The sequence below is a fragment of the Paroedura picta genome, chromosome 8, assembly GCF_049243985.1.
Source record: "Paroedura picta isolate Pp20150507F chromosome 8, Ppicta_v3.0, whole genome shotgun sequence".
NCBI lineage: Eukaryota > Metazoa > Chordata > Lepidosauria > Squamata > Gekkonidae > Paroedura > Paroedura picta.
This window is the reverse complement of record NC_135376.1, coordinates 59804754-59821589: the sequence shown is the minus strand read 5'-3', so window position 1 is coordinate 59821589 and position 16836 is coordinate 59804754. Positions and strand designations below refer to the sequence as shown.

Below are 16836 nucleotides of genomic sequence, written 5' to 3'. Positions count from 1 at the left end.
ACAAGAAAACCTGCACAGACAGGCAGATAGTTCATTCATTTGATCTTCTCTTCAATTATTATTTGTTGTATTTTTATCAAGAGTACTAATAAATGAATATGTAAATTTAATGTTTCTTGGAAAATACACTTTATTAAAACACAATAGTAATTTATTTATGTGGTGAGTGACCCTTGCCTTGGTAGGGCTGGGCTGCAGTGATCCTCCATTTTGAAAGGAAAGTCAGGCTAGTTCAAATTAAATCAAAGGCTTACCAAACAAATGGAAACTATATTTTTTGATCACTGCCACCTTAGAATCCCAGGTGTTTGGGGAGTTGATCCAGATCCTGAAGTACTCAACAGATGCCTCAAGACGAAACCAGCGTAAATTCTCTAAGGTGTTCTCAAAGACCATTTATGCACTGGAGGTTCCATGCTGGGCTGCAGGCTAGAGTTTTAGTAGTGACAGGTTGCATCACCTCTTCCTGAGCCCAATGTGGGGGAGCATTTGGCCTAGTGTGCCTCATCCGCCCCCGATTTGTGCTCCTGCACAGAATCTGGGGCAGTGAAATTCCCAGTGTGTAAACGGTTGATGTTCTCAAAGACATCTATCTGGAACGAACTTAGTACAGATATTATTTCAGCTGAGGGAGGCCCATCTTTCCATGTAATGTTAAAACCAGGTCAGGTAACAGGGGCACAGAGTTATGTGTTAGTCCTAAGTATTTGTATAATTATAATTGTTACTGAAATGAAGAAATGAGACCATGTGTGAATTTAAATGTAGTTGGTTTTTGTGGGGATTTTGAGTAGAGAATCATTTATGAAATGGGCTTACCCCTTCCCCTACACACTATTGCTCTGTTCCAAACCCTCAGGAAACTGTTTTATTCTAACAGAGTTTTTAAGAGAGAGGGGAGCAACTTATAGAAAGGATAAAAGGTGTCCTTTCCACCATTACCAATATGTCCAAAAGTTTTTTTCCTATGTAAAGCAGCTTATACATTAAATATGTTTCAGACCCAGATTTTCAATAGTTGCTCAAAACTAAGAAACTATCACAAGGATTTTCACACATAAGCTTAGGGATTTAGTGGAAAGTTTGTCCCTTAATGTTGGAAATAGCATTGTTATTGTACTCATTGTATAGCATCTTTGAATAGTGGAAAATGAAAATAGGTCTTCAAATATTAAAAGGAAAGAAAGTTCTGCATCAAGTATCATAGCTACATTTTATACTTTAATATTCCACTTTCAAAGCACTTGTATCGGCACAATGTTGTATGAATTCATTTTAAATTATTGATGTCTATATAAAATACCTGCATTTCCCTCAAAAAGCTTTTTCATTGCATCCATTTAAACTGGAGTATTAGAACAATTTGAATTAAGAATGATCTTGTATAGTCCCTAAATGCAATAAAAGTGATTTTATTGCATTCATTTTTATTTATCTTTTTATTGCATTGACAGGTATAAATGACTTTAGCTATCTACATACAAATTGTTTTGAGCTATCTATATATGTCGGTTGTGATAAATATCCTCATGAAAGTGAGTTACCAGAAGAGTGGGAAAACAACCGAGAATCCCTTATTGTTTTCATGGAGCAGGTATGAAATAAAACACTTTGCCTGTTTTAATCTATTTATGACAAATTCCTTTCCTTTAATTAGGTTTGGTTTCCAGCCCTTCGTTGTTTTCAAATCCTGGCCAAATGAGGTTGTCTTAGAAAACCAAGTCTTAGCAATGTAACGTAGTTTAGTCAGAACTGGGAACTAGCAGAGAACTGAGAGCCAACTTGACCCACACTCATTAAATTGTAACAAATTATGAGTCAGGAATAGAGAGCTCAGCAAGGAACCCTGACCAAATAGAAACAATTGCGCCAGTTCTGTAAAAATGTAATAACATGCATCCAGTAGTCAATAACGGATGCTAAACATCTTCAAAAATGCTTTCTGCTGATCCTGAGTTCTATGAGAACAATCTGTTTTGATCAAGGGCATCTGGAGCATCTTTCCTAGTCTGCTTCAACACAGGAATGATTTGCCACAGAGGTATTTGTAGTGGGTATATGATGGTGTTTCCTACACTTTCCTTGCCTCAGTTCCCCCTGTACCAACAGAAGTCCTTGACATGCTTTCCTTTTAAAATGGTAAAGGCTTTCTTGGATGCTTAAATCTGATGGGGGGGTCAGATCTGTCATACAGGTTCAAGAATAGCTTTTAACATGTAGACTTCTATATGTACTATTTTCAGCAGTTACCAGCAGATGCTATATAAACCAACCATACTCAGAAAGGTTAAGCCTGTGGGGCAGTGGGAAAATAGCGTCTATAGACCAGGGGTGGCCAAACTGTGGCTTCTCCAGATATCCATGGACTGCATGATGCTGGCAGGAGCTCATGGTAAGTGTAGACCATGGACATCTGGAGAAACCAAAGTTTAGCTACCCTGCTACTGACCATATCCCACTTGATTGCTGCATCAGTTCAGAGTACAGAAATGTGCTGATTATTCCTCTTGAAGGTTTGTCAACCACTGCTATGGTGATGTGGCTTCTGGAAGACAAACAAAAGAACACATCACTCTGGTCATAGCCAAATTTCTGTCAGTTGTTGTAGCACATTGTACAGCTGTTCAGAACCAATAGGTTAATGCAACAGTAATTTATCATCATCACTCTGAATCAAGGATACTTGAATAATTACTGTCTAGTCTCAAATACACCATTCATGAGCAAGGCAATTGACTCACTGATGGTTGGACAGCTCAAGGATAATTGGGTGAAACAAATTGTTTTGAACATTTTTGATGGGTTGGCCTGATTTGGGGACTGAAACAGCTTTAGTTGCTGGTGAATAACCTATGACAGGAGGTGGACTAGGAGAGCTGATCATATTGATTCTCCTGAACTTCTAATACTTTTCATCATGGTATCTTCCTGGATCATTTAAAGTTAGGACTAGGAGATTTCATTCTGTGGTGATTTCAGTCCTACTTGGAAGTTTCATTTCATTTCATAAGGTACTGCTGAAGAACTGCAGTTTGGCCCTTGACCTCTGGTGTAAGTGTTCCTGAAAGGTTCCATCTTGCTCTTTTCTTAATGAAGTCACTACGAGATGTTATCAAGAGATTTAGACAGGGTTGTCAACAATGTATGGGTGATACTCAGCTTTATCCATTTCCAGAAGAACCTAAGAATGTGGAAACCACTGGTAGCTGGGGACAGTTTTGGCAAAAATAACTGCTAACAAGTTGACATCAATCCCAACAAAACAGAGGTGCTACTGATGGGAGGAAGGACTGGCCCAGGAATTCAGATGCCTTCTGTTCTGGGTGGGATTACCTTCCCTTCTGAAGAAGCAGGTTCATAGCTTGAGGATGCTATTGGACCTAGGCCTCCTCCTGGAAAAGCAAGTCGCAATTTTAGCCATGTGCTTTTTCTGATGAGCCAGCTGTGGCCTTTGCTGAACCACAAATATCTGGCCATTGTGGTGCATGGCCTTATAATATTTAGGTTAGACCACTGCAGTATAAATAACACTGTCCTAGAAGAATTTCTAGAAGCCATAATTGGTCTAGAATGCTGCAGCCATAATTCTTAATGGAGTGGTTATACAGTCGATATCACTACAATTTTATTCTGCCAACATTAGCTCCTAATGTGCTTCCAGTTCCAGTATAAGGAGCTAATATTACCCATTAAAACCCTATAAAGCTGGGAGCCAGTATACCTTAAGGACAGTCTGTTCCCATATGAACCTACCAAACACTGCAGATCTTTGGTTCTTCCACCATCTGAAGATCTGTGTGACAATCCAAGAGGGTTTTTTTTTTCAATTTTGGCAGCAAAATTCTTTGCTTAGGAAGATTCATCTATCCCCTTCTGGTAGCAAGTGAAAACTTTCTGTTCTGCCTGGCATTCTCTTACTCATTCCCATTGACCCTCCTTCCCATTCAGGTCTCTGTGTTTCGTTTTAAATATAAATATATGCCTGTTCAAGCTTTCTCTAATGTTTTATTGTTTGCCACCTTTGGAACTCTAAGTTGTATATAGAGGCAGCTTTAAAATGTTTTAAATCATAACAATTAATTACCAGTTGCCAATTAATTGCACCAGAAGGGTCTGGGGCAAAGGAAATGATGCTTCTTCCTTTCTGCTGACCTGCAAAGTATATTGCACTAAACCAGGTTTCAGAAAAGTTACAGCAAACTGGGGGAAATGACAAAAAAGGGCAACATAGCATGAATGCTCCTGAAAACAGTGCAACAGTGTGGAAACCTAGAACACCATCATCTTTGAGCACATCAATAGTGTCAATTACATTATCTGTCAAGCAAAATATCTATGAAAAATATATCAGCAGTGAAAGTATCTCCCTCAGTAAGCACATGCCTTTCTATATTAAATCCAAATTCATGAAAATTCAATTTGATTTTCCTTAGGATACAAGCTTGCTAGTCACTGAACGTTTGTGCCCCTTCTCCATATAATACCGTACAGCATTAAGCAAACCGATAAAGAATTTGTTTGCTAAAGTTTGCCTGTCCTCCACATAGTCCTTGTGATCTCAGATAGCTGCCCCGGCTTCTGTTTGGTGCATTTGAACTGTGCATGATGCTTTCCCAGAGAGGTTTCAAATTATTATCTGTATTTGGATTGTGTCAATAGTTTTTTGGCACAAAGGAAGGAGACCTTATCCTTCATAAACAATGGCAAATAATTTTTAATTCAGGCTTTTTCAGTTGCTGCAAGTAAAAATGCATGTTAACATCTCAAAGTGTATTGATAAATAAAACTTAAAATAAAAATGAATTTAATTTTTGCTTTATCGGGATTCCACAAATCTAGATAAGCAGAGTAGCTGTAAGAATGAACAAGTGAATTTAATAGCTTTTCATGCCTCTGAGGTTGATATTATGTTAACAGTGGTATTTCAAAGCTTACATTATTCATAGAGAAGTATAACTGATTCTGTTTACATATATTCAAGATGCCTTGTGATTATAAGCCCTTTAGCTCTCCTAAAAAGTCAAAGTGAGGAGGAAATTCTAGGTCAACCCTGAATCACAGAAAACAGGAAGGGTAAGCATTTGGCACATGATATTTTAAAACAGCTATAATAAATCATTTTAGTGGGGCAAGATCAGGGGTGCTCTGAGATCTCACATTGTTTATTGAAGACACAGGAGCAATTGAAGAAATGTAATATGGAAATGGTAAAAAATAGCAGATATTCCTCATTCCTTTCTATTCTCCAAAATACTTGCATTCCCATATTATATTTCCATGCGTCTTGTCCATGTATTTCTAAAAGTGATACGGGAAGCAGCATCTAGTTCACATTTCATCCTATTAAATAAACATTTTCAAGGTAGATTTCAGTAACTAGCTTTAGATACCACTGTTCACTAATACTCTTGTTATCAGTACGAAGTCCCCCCTCCACTTTTTTCCTGCTACACAGCAACCTTCCCCTCCAAGCCCAGTGTTACTCCCATTGTCATCTCTTGATACTTCCTGTAGACAATCATGGTCTTTTTGACATGCTGCCAGTGCCATACCCAACCATGCCAATCCAAGGACCTCACAAAACTACCCACTTTTTTCTACAAAAACATTTCAAAGGGAGATTAGAAAGACTGCTGAACTGGAACTGATAGTGAAGCTCAAGACAATGTATGGGCAGGAAAGGCTGGACTGGTGCTTGCATGGCAGTGGGGTTAATCCCTACATATGCATGACAACAGTGCTGGCCCAGTCCCCTCCCAGTCCTGGCCAGCTTTAGGGCCTCTGATGGCTCACAGCAAGGGAACACTGCATTCCCTTTTTTGCTGCAGCCACCATCAGCAGCCAGGTTGGGCCAGGCCCATGCACAGGCCCTGTTCTATGGTGGCTGGGGAGGGATTGAAAATGCCTCACTTGGCTCTGTGGAGTTAAAGGGTTTGTTGTTGTTGTTGTTGTAATTTTGGAGGAAGTTGGGATTGTGTTGTCATGCAATCCCATCTTCCTGCAACCCGCCCCCTGCCCCCCCCCATGTGGCAGAATCTTTCTGCCATGTCTGCATTTCCAGGGGGGATGTATTTCAACAGTGGAACTGTTCCATCACCAAAACATGTCCCCTGCCGGGACAAAGAAAGCAGCAGACCATCTTCACCACTGACATGCATCCCCCTTGGGGACACAAGAAATGGTAGAGCGTGCTGTTCTTCTGCAATGCATCGGCCGCAGTCTGGTGCGGCTGCTGCCGTGCATAGTGGAAATGGTAAAAAATAGGTGGTATTGTTCTTTTCTGGCTCTGTGTACACTGATGGGCAGTGTACACAGGGCAGAGACTTAATCTTATTACTTCACTTACAGGGAATTCATTGCTCCCAAGAGATATTTGTAGTCTCTTATCCACATGGAGTATAAGTGACCAATGAGAAGCTCCTCCTCTTGCTTGTAGCCAAATTTGCATCCTCATGGCATTATGATCATGGCTTCACTGGCATAACTAAAGGATCACCTCTTAACAAGAAAGAAGGTCTTATGAGTAGGCACTCCCATTTTACCCAGAAATGAATGATAACATTTGGGGGAAAGCATACATTTATACATGTTTGAAGAGTAGCCATTTAGTTTGGAGAAAAACATCTGCTGGAAGAAAGTTTCAAAGTTTGCTCAGTGCAGAAGCTGGGTCCACTCCATTGTTTATTGTGTATATGATAGCTTTTATTTGTATCAGACTAGAAATGGCAGGTTCTTTAGCCACACACACCTTTTTTTTGTTTCATTTTTATTCCTTATACATTTGCTAATTTAATCTTACCAACAGGTACACCGTGGCATTAAAGGTATTGTGAGAGATCTACATGGGAAAGGAATTCCAAATGCCATTATTTCTGTAGAAGGTGTTAACCATGACATCCGTACAGGTAATGCTGCAGCTATGCGTTATAAGGAAAGGGGGAAAAGATAGCCAAAACACAATTGACGTTGAGTTTAAAAGGACGCAACTTAGTTAATGGGCTGTTTAATTGTGAATGGGTTATTGCTACAAGTAATACTGTGCATCAACATATATTTATGTATTCCCTTTAATACATGGGACCCCTGAAGTAGAGTATGACATATCTAAGGCTAGCCCTGTATCCTTCCTACTATGGGCAGAATATATTTTAAGGATGTGCTGTGAGAAAATGTTCATTATAACTCTGCACCGGTTTATTCTTAATTCTCAAATGGAACAGTACTAGTTCAGGATTTAAATCTATATATTTGGGTGGGTTCTAGAATTTCAAGTCCATTATTTTAAAATTGGAGGGATGGTTGCAGCTGTTTTTAAAGTTATTGTCACCAAATATTGTTCATCTAATCTAATATCCTCCATGGTTTCAAGCAGAATGCATAATAGGGTATGACTGACCCCTGTAAACTGCTTCCTATGAGAGGAGGGAAATGGTAGCAATCTAGCAGGAGAGTGCTGACTGTTAGTTCATAAAACAAAGTTCCTTGCTGTATCTGATTTCTTTTCATAATCTTAAGAGTCCTGAATTGGTATTTTCTGTTTTAGAAATCATTGTAACAACTGAAAAGAGAATTGTCCATGTATATTTCAGGTCTTTCAAGATAAGGTAAAGGTAAAGGTATCCCCTGTGTAAGCACCGGGTCATGTCTGACCCTTGGGGTAATGCTCTCTAGCGTTTTCATGGCAGACTCAATATGGGGTGGTTTGCCAGTGCCTTCCCCAGTCATTACCGTTTACCCCCCAGCAAGCTGGGTACTCATTTTACCGACCTCGGAAGGATGGAAGGCTGAGTCAACCTTGAGCCGGCTGCTGGGATTGAACTCCCAGCCTCATGGGCAGACAGCTTCAGACAGCATGTCGCTGCCTTACCACTCTGCGCCACAAGAGGCTCTTCTTTCAAGATAGAACCCCCTAATATGTTTGGCTAATTTGTTGAATAATTTGACTGATCAGCAGCCTGTATCCATTCATAATACCGTAAACAACTAAGACCCAACCAAATCAAATTCCAGTGCCAAGGAATGTCAGTTCCACCCACCACATTATTTTGAGACTGCAGTTATTGGCTTTCTAGGTTACTTCATACAATAATGCCTGATTGTGGATTTTTTAGTCAAAAGTACCTGACTCTACATTTTCACTCATTTCACCAATGTCTAGATGCCTAAGTCAACACTCCTCATGGCCTATGAGCTCTTCAATAAGTGGATTTTTGGTGCCCTGGACCTCTTTCAAATATTAAATATTTGGGGAATATTAATGTAGAAGTATGCAGCTTCTTTTTTTTAAAAAAAGCAAGCTTGTTTTGATGTTAAGTATGTATTAGAATTCTGATCAACTTACTTAATGGTCCAAACATATGAGGGATATGCAAAGCCTATAACTGGGCAAGATGCAGTGGAAAGTCTGTCTGCTTGACATCTCAGTAATGGGCAGCCTTCGGTTGATTGCTTTGAGATGCACCAGGCAAATTTCTTCCCTTTGATTTATTTTATTTTTTACTGAGGCTACACAGACTCATGGCATATTGCTTACCTATCCTTTGAGTCACATTTCTAATCCTCATAAATATAGCATCCCATATGTGAACCAATTTCAGCACAAACCGCCCCACAGTTCTCAAAAGGCAGTCTTTTTCTCTAACGCCTGGTGTTATGGCAGTACATGATGTTGTAAGTTACCCATGGGCAGAGCAAATAATAGTAACAGTGTCATTTTGCATGAGTGTGAAAATGACTCTTCCTGTGGGAGATTCTGTGTTTATGCTTGTATATAGTGTTACATCCTAGGAACACTTGACAAGCACTCTCAGGAGGCTTTCCAGGTAAACTATAGAATACATCATGGCTTTCACAGGAAAAAAGCCTCCAAAATATAGAAAATACTTCAAAACGCAGCATTTACATTTGAAAATGTTCTAACTGCTGTAAGGATTGTGGCATGCCAAAGACTTTTCCTGTTTTAAAATCGTGGCGTGCCAATGACTATTTCATGCTTCATGATGTCAACCCAAAAGTGACATAAGCACATTAGGGAGCAAGTGTTCCAAAATGCCAGCACATTTCCCTAAAAAACCTGCCCCCACTTCCACCCAGTTGCTTCCAGCTGGCATGCCATCAGCTGTTCCCATCAGCTCCCCATGATGAATGAAAGCCAGCCAGTTTTCAGAGTTTGTTGTTATATTGCTTTCCCACAGGGAACATGCTCCATGTGTTGGAGAATGCTAGGAAAGGTAACCCTACGTCTTTCAATGCCTAGCTGGACTTCGTGTATCCCACTTTTCCTCGTTAGGTGATATCCCTTTTTTCCAGGCTTCTTGCCTGTTTGAGGCCCATTATGCACGGCCGCCGAAACGGCGATTTCGGGTCACATGGAAAACGCGGAGGGGGAAGACGCGACGCATACCGGTTATACACGGGGCGGGGCGCGACGGCGGCAAAACCCAGAGTAACCGATTATGCACGCGCCAATCCGGGCGCCGCTTCTGGTTGCGCCCCGCTCACCCGGAAGCTGCGCTTTCTTCCGCGTTTCACTGACGTGGCTTTTTCGGCGGCATGCACCGAAGCTGCAGCCGGTTGCAGCCAGCTCCGTGCGTTATCCGTGATTTTAGTCGCCGCCATTCCACCCCGAATGTGCGCTAAAACCTCCGTGCATAATGGGTCTGAGAGGAGATTTCCCCAAGTTTCTAAAACCCCTGAGGCAGAGGGGGAAATGCCAAACTAGGGGACCCCCAGGGCCCAGCTGTGGACTGGCTACCCCACGTATAAAGAAACTGTTTATTTACAAGTATGTACCTTTATTAGCCTATATATTTTCCTTCTTAAATACTTCAATGATAAAGGTCAGCGTTATGTAGTGGTCAGAGTTTCAGACTAGGATCTGGAGACCCAGGTTCAAACCTCCATTCTGTTATAGAAGATCTAGGCTAGTTACTCTTTTTGAGCCTGACCAATATCACCGGAGTGTTTTTGTGAGAATAAAATGGAGGAGGTACTTTTTAAATATTATATTCCTGCATTTCTCCTAGCATCTTAGGACACCCAAATGATGTAAGTGGGAAATAATACCTAAATAAACAAATGAATAGAACTAGTCACGCCAAATGGACTTTGTTCAACCTATATAAAGTGTCACAAAATGTTAAGGCATAGTGACAGGCCCCTAAAACAGTGTTCCCAGTAATTAACATTGGGTGTAGTTTAATGTGTCTCAAAAATCACTGGAGAGATTAAATAGTTTCCCCTCCAAAACTGATTTTCAGTGGATACTCTCAAGGGGAAATCTGGAGAATGATGTTTTAAAATACTGGGCTCATAATGCATGTATCCTCCACTCATAATATTTGTTTTTATTATGACTGTATTATTTATTGATATTTGCCACCCTTTAAGTATTACTTCACATGCAATTAGAAATGACCCAGAGTTTTACACAGTGTGTTTTTTAAACCCTCAAGTGTATAATACCTGTATCTCTGCCTTAGACACAGGCTGACAATCCCTTCCTCCTACTGCAGTTCAAAATAGTGCAACAGGCAGGTAGCCTTTTCAATACCTGGAATTTAAGTCATAGTCTTGTATCCTGGTAGGGGCTCAAATCAATTTTGCAAGGTGAGCTGGGGAGAAGCAGTCTTTTGTAGTCTGGAGGCTGATTTAAGGGGAATTTCATACTACTTGTGCATTGGTTTCCATGCATGTTCAGTTTGTAAATTTGCTTATAGGTATGACAGCAAAATGATACCACACTTTTCCAGCCTTCTTTTATCAAAAAGAAAATGTCTTTTGAAATTCCAACTGCTCAGGGAAGGGAACATATAAAACAACTTGATTTTATAAAACCTAGGCCCAAAAGGCATCTAGCTAAAACGTAGAATTGTGTTGCACACTAAAGAGCAGATTAACAATCTCCAGGGTTATAACTTAGTCTGGGAGAGAATTCTCACTTCCAGAAATAATTAATTAGTGTGTAAGGAAAGAACTGCCTTGAGCTATTACCCTGAGATATTAGTGTACAGAAAGGTGTTATTTTTTTTTTCTTTGATTCTTTCACAGGAACTGATGGAGATTATTGGCGCCTTCTAAATCCAGGAGAATACGTGGTCACTGCCAAAGCAGAGGGCTACACTGCCTCCACCAAAAATTGTGCTGTGGGCTATGAAATGGGAGCAACCCGATGTGACTTCACCATCAGCAAAACCAACCTGGCACGAATCAAAGAGATCATGGAGAAATTTGGAAAGCAGCCCATCAGCCTGTCACTCAGAAGATTCAGACAGAGAGCTGGGCAGAGGCGCCAGCACTATAGACTACTTTCTGCAGTGTAACAGATCCTGTGGTCTTGCTGTGTTCCTAAACAGAAACCAACTGTAGCGATAGTAAAATATATATTGATGGTACCTTACTACATCCCCCTTTGCAATATTTTAATCAGAGATGTATGGTAAGATGAAATGACTGAAAAGAGCTTGTATGGTTCTGTAAGATAGACTTAAATTTGATGTCATCTTTAATTTTATATCAGTAGCAACACTGGGGTGATTGGTACTGAGAGAGTTCATGAAGACAATCTGTCAAATCCTTTAGGCACTGAATAGTTTGATTATTATGCTATTATTTTAAGTAATAGAGATAAAATTGAATTATTTATAATCCAGTAGATGCTGGAGGGAACAGTTGGCTGAGATGTAGTGGCTGAGAGTCAGGGGTCAAGTTGTCTCCGGTTTGATTTTGACTATTGATGTGAATTTGATCGGTAGTCATAGGCACAGAAGTCTGTCTTTCAGTCAATGCCCCACATGCAGAATATGGAAGATATTAATTTTACTGGATTGTAGTAACCAGATAATCAGGCTAAAGGTTCTGACCTTCAAGGCCATACATGGTCAGAGCACCAGTGTACCTGCTTTTCTGCCTACCCCCCTCAAAGAGCTTTGCGCTCTGCCACTTACAACTGGCTAGCGATTTCTGGCCCAAAAGAATCCACTTGACCTCAACTAGGGCCAGAGTCTTCTCTGTCCTGGCCCCCTCCTAGTGGACTGAGCTCTCAGAGCAGATCAGGGGCCTAACAAAACTAAAACAGTTCTGCAGAGCTTGCAAAAGGGAGCTCTTACACCAGGCATTTGGTTGAGGTCGACTGGCCCCTGAACCTCCCTCCCAGGAATCCATGTACCTGAACCATGGACCTGTTTGATTGTTCTGTTAATTAGTTATTCTTTGCTGTTGTTATTATTATTATTATTATTGCTGCATTTTACGTGACACAAAACTAAGTTCGATGTATTGTTCTTTATGTTCCATGTGAACCGCTCTGAGCCTCAGGGAAGGGTGGTATACAAATGCAATAAATAAATAAATAAAATGTGGAACACTTTGATTTCTTTAATAAGGCAATCCTACGCAGAATCAAGCTGTTCCAAGACCCTTGAAAGTTAATGTTCTGTGAAGGGTACAACTTTGCCTAGGATGGGACTGTAAAGGTCAGATGATCAGAGGATAAACTTGACAGCACCAATCATTTTCTCATTTCAACTGACTTGGTGTAACCTCACGTTGATTATGTAGTGTTTGGACCCTATTATGTCATAGAATGGTAGAGTTTTGACTCTTCTCTGAGTTGTAGAAACAAATAATTAGCTATCTCACCTACTGTACATGCATAGCAGCAAGGCTTCAGGGGCCATGGCAATAAACACCAAAGGAAGGTGTCTTTTGGTTTTTTGACTCTTCGATGAAAATTATCACCACAGTAACATTCCAATTCAAGGAAATGAAAAGTGTGGAATTAGAGTTGTTCCCGCAAAGTATGTTTGTTTATAACAATGCACATTAAAAGCCAGCAGTGAATGAGGATCAGGAGATTTTAAGAGTGCTTCTCATGAGAAAGTTACAACTACAGATACCCAATTAAAAAATATGTGAGAAGTTAGGAAAAGTGTACATATTTAAAACATATCTTTCAGAGTACAAGACACTGAAATTTGAAAAGACTGACACTCTAAATTGCTCGCATAGGTGCATCTAACTCAGACCTAGCCTCCTCCCTGGGGATTGACATTGAAGATCATATACCTTTTCAATTTTCTTTCAATCGGTCATCCTCGGATGTCACACTGAATAGGGCAGGTCTTAAATTGATCGAATACTGTCTGGCACACAATCTGCTTGTTCTAAATGGTCTCGACCAATTTCCCGGTTCAAAGGATTTCACTTTTTGCACAACCCGTGGTAGGAGTGTACTTGACTATAGCTTATGTTCTTTCAATTTTTTCGCATCAGTTTATTGTCTGTCAATAGGCTCACGCACTGAAAGTGACCATCTACCACTCCAGCTCTCATTCCGAACCCTTTATACCATTACTCCAGACCAAACTCAACCCTCTCCCCTGGAAAACACTATGATCCTTAATAGAATTAGATGGTCACCTAAAGTTGGCAGTGAATTCACCCTATTCCTTAACTCTGCTCAGATGACTAACCTAAAACAGGATATCACTAGAACTGGTTCCCCTTCTGAGATTCTAAGAACATTTGATCAAATTGCTTTGGCCTGCAGAACTAAGGCCCAACCCCTAAGATCTACTACAACCCGACCTTCTTCTTGGTTTGATAATGATTGCCTCTGTGCAAAAGTTGCTCTGAGGAAGTCATTCCATGAGGCTCGTCTGTCCAAAGACCTCACTTTGTTAGAAAACTATACACTCCAAAAAAGACACTATGAATCTTTAATAAACACTAAGAAGCGATCTTATTATCAGGCAAAATGGGACCATCTTCTAGCAACATTTAAATCTAACAACAGCAGCTCTTTTTGGAAAACGATCGCAAACTACTTAGGTGAAAGCAACAGGCCAGTTAAATCTTCCATCCCTTCCCAAACATGGTGCAATTATTTTTCTACACTTTTTGCTGCCTCCCCAATCCAAAACAATCATCTCAGCCTACCCTCTGCTGATTCTCTTCCTAGCTGGCCTCCTGTTAGCCTAGATGAAATTGAAAACCTTATCCAAGAACTAAAATTAGGCAAATCTCCAGGGCCTGATGGTCTACCAGCTGAACTATTTAAACTAAACTCTAACTGGTGGAAAAAACTCCTGGCTGCCCTTTTTACAGCCATCGACCAATCGGGAATATTCCCTGAATCCTGGCTTAACTCAATCATTGTGCCTATTTATAAAAAAGGTGGCTCCAGCTCTCCAGAAAATTACCGCCCTATTAGCCTTCTATCCATTGCCAGCAAAATGTATGCCAAACATCTAGAACTTAAGCTATTAGATTGGGTGACTTCAAATGACCTAATAGGTCCTGAACAAATTGGCTTCACTAAAAACTGTTCCACCTTAGACCACTGCTTAACCCTCTACTCTCTTGCAGACAAATATCTCCATACAGGTAGAAGGAAACTCTATGTAGCTTTTGTTGACCTCAAGGGTGCATTTGATTCTATCTCCAGGTGTTTACTATGGAGAAAATTGCAAGACCTTAATATTGATTTGCGCCTATTACTACTTCTAGTGAACCTCCATTCCAACAATACCTGTCAGGTTAAACTTACTGAAAAGGGTCATTTAACTAATCAAATTCCCATCCTGAGAGGAGTTAAACAAGGCTGCGTCCTTGCTCCTCTCTTATTCAACCTCTTTCTACATGATCTCCCAAAAACCCTAAGACTCATAAATGGTCATCCACCCAAACTAGGTAAACTGCCAATCCCACTTCTTCTGTATGCTGATGACACCGTTTTGCTTTCCCATTCCAGAATTGGTCTGAATAGATATCTGAATGCTTTCCACAAATATTGCCAACTCAATGACCTATCGATAAACTTTAAAAAAACCAAAGTGATGGTCTTTGCACAGAAGTGGTCTCCCTCAAACTGGCGCATTGGTAGTCATAAAATCGAGCAGGTCAAATGTTTCAAATACCTAGGAATCACCTTCCAACATAATTTGCACTGGACCAAACACAGAAATAGGATTACCTTGCAGGCTAACTGTTCAATTACCCATCTAAACCGTTTTTTCTTCCTTAAAGGCAATCAGTTTGTCCCAGCTGTCTGTCATGTGTTTGACTCTAAAATTCTTCCCCAAATTTTATATGGTATCCCTCTGTGGATTTCAGGTTTTAACAAAAACATAGAGAGGTTACAGTCTGCCTTTCTCCGGCAGATTTTGAGAACTCCAAATTGCGTCCCTTACTCCTCTTTATGTCTTGAAACTGGACACAATCTTCTCGAAATTAAGGCCTGGATTTTCACCTTTAAATATTGGCTAAAACTGCATTTTAGGGTTCGATCAGATAGTCTATTGGCCTATTTACTGAGAGACACTTTTAAATTTAAATGGTTCTCTACCATCCTGACTACACTCCAACAAATTGGCATTGACTACGATTACATCTTATCTCTGAATGAATCCTCCATTATGTACCAGATCAAACAAAGGCTACTTGATCAGGAATTTCAAAAAATCCATCCCACTGTGCCAGCAATCTGCTCTCCTTGTGCGCTTGGTCTCCAAGTGAAGCACGGGATAATGCCGGCTTATTTCCATAACTTGGCAAATCCCCTCCATCGCAGAGCGTTTTCACTTGCTCGGCTTAACGCCTTTCCATCTAAAGTATTACAAGGGAGATTTGCCAAGATCCCCTTCGAAAACAGACTATGCACCTGTGAATCAAGTTCTCCTGACACCATCCAACATATCCTACTGGATTGTCCCTTGTTCACTGAACAGAGAAGGCACATCATACCTCTCATACCAAAACGGAGAAACCATTCAAGAGACCTGATTTGCCAATTTTTACTGAGTGATAAGGATGCCAACGTCACTTTTATTACGGCTGAATTTCTGTCCTCAGTTTTTAAATTTAAACTGTCTGACGTATCCTGACTAACTTTGTTTATCCTGCTTATCTGCTTTATGCCAATAAAGGTATTGTATTGTATTGTATTGTAAATTGGAATATTTTCAAAGGAAGAAACCTTTTAAATTTGACCCCAGATCTTGGGAATGTCTGCTAAGGCAGCAGTTTCCCAGGAGTAAGCCACACTGAAGGTCTAATTCTTAATTCTTAAGATTACTTTTTCATGTCATTATCCTAGGTAAACAACCCTGATGATCTGGTGGAATAATTTGCTGCCTTTGTCAAATAGATCTTTTTTTCAGAGCACTATAGCACAACCATGTTCTCATATTAGTGTAGTTTTTGTATTTAAATTTCCTTTGTAAATATTTTGAATTTGAATATGAGACTTTTGGTTTGTTTTGAAATAGTAAGTTTCTGAACAATAACATTGTGCCAAAAGCTAGGAGATCCATCACTTTTAGTATATCTTTGAAGCTGCAAGTCAAGAATATCCAAAGACTATTCTAATGTAGGCATCGTTCATACCATGAGTTGACTAGCATTTTTCAGGATAAATGGAAGTCACAAGGAGGTTAAGGGTTAGAGATCTACAAATCAGTATAGTGAAGTCATATTACTCTTCATACTGCTTTAAACAAATCTATGTGCTGCTATAAAATTTGTATTTACTTTACCTGCTAAATCAGTTAATTAATTAGTCTATAAGCCTTTAGCAGTTTGGCCTTCTGCTCTTGACGATAAAATCTCAGAATGTAAATCTAAGAATACTTTCATATGTACCTCTTCTGCGAATCTGAGATGAGCGCATCAAAAAACACCTAAGAAGACTGTTCTCGGTTTACAGTACTGGGCAAATGTTCTACAATTGTTACTGAAATGAGCACTCATTCATTCTACTTAATGGGACAATATCTGAGCTTCCTCACATTATCCACCTCCCCCATTCAGATTCTCTGTACACTGCAGAGATATTGC

General features: G+C 40.0%; 1 protein-coding gene across 2 annotated transcripts in view; it reads left to right on the top strand.

Moving 5' to 3' along the window:
* Window positions 1-12355, top strand: part of CPXM2 (carboxypeptidase X, M14 family member 2) — a 96306-nt gene extending 83951 nt beyond the window's left edge. For both annotated transcript variants that reach the window (XM_077350022.1, XM_077350023.1), the window contains 3 exons: window positions 1455-1594; window positions 6806-6905; window positions 11050-12355. In XM_077350022.1, coding sequence (XP_077206137.1) covers window positions 1455-1594; window positions 6806-6905; window positions 11050-11321 — 512 coding nt within the window. In that variant the 3' untranslated portion in view covers window positions 11322-12355. The remainder of the gene's footprint in view (window positions 1-1454; window positions 1595-6805; window positions 6906-11049) is intronic.
* The last annotated feature ends 4481 nt before the right edge of the window (window positions 12356-16836 follow it).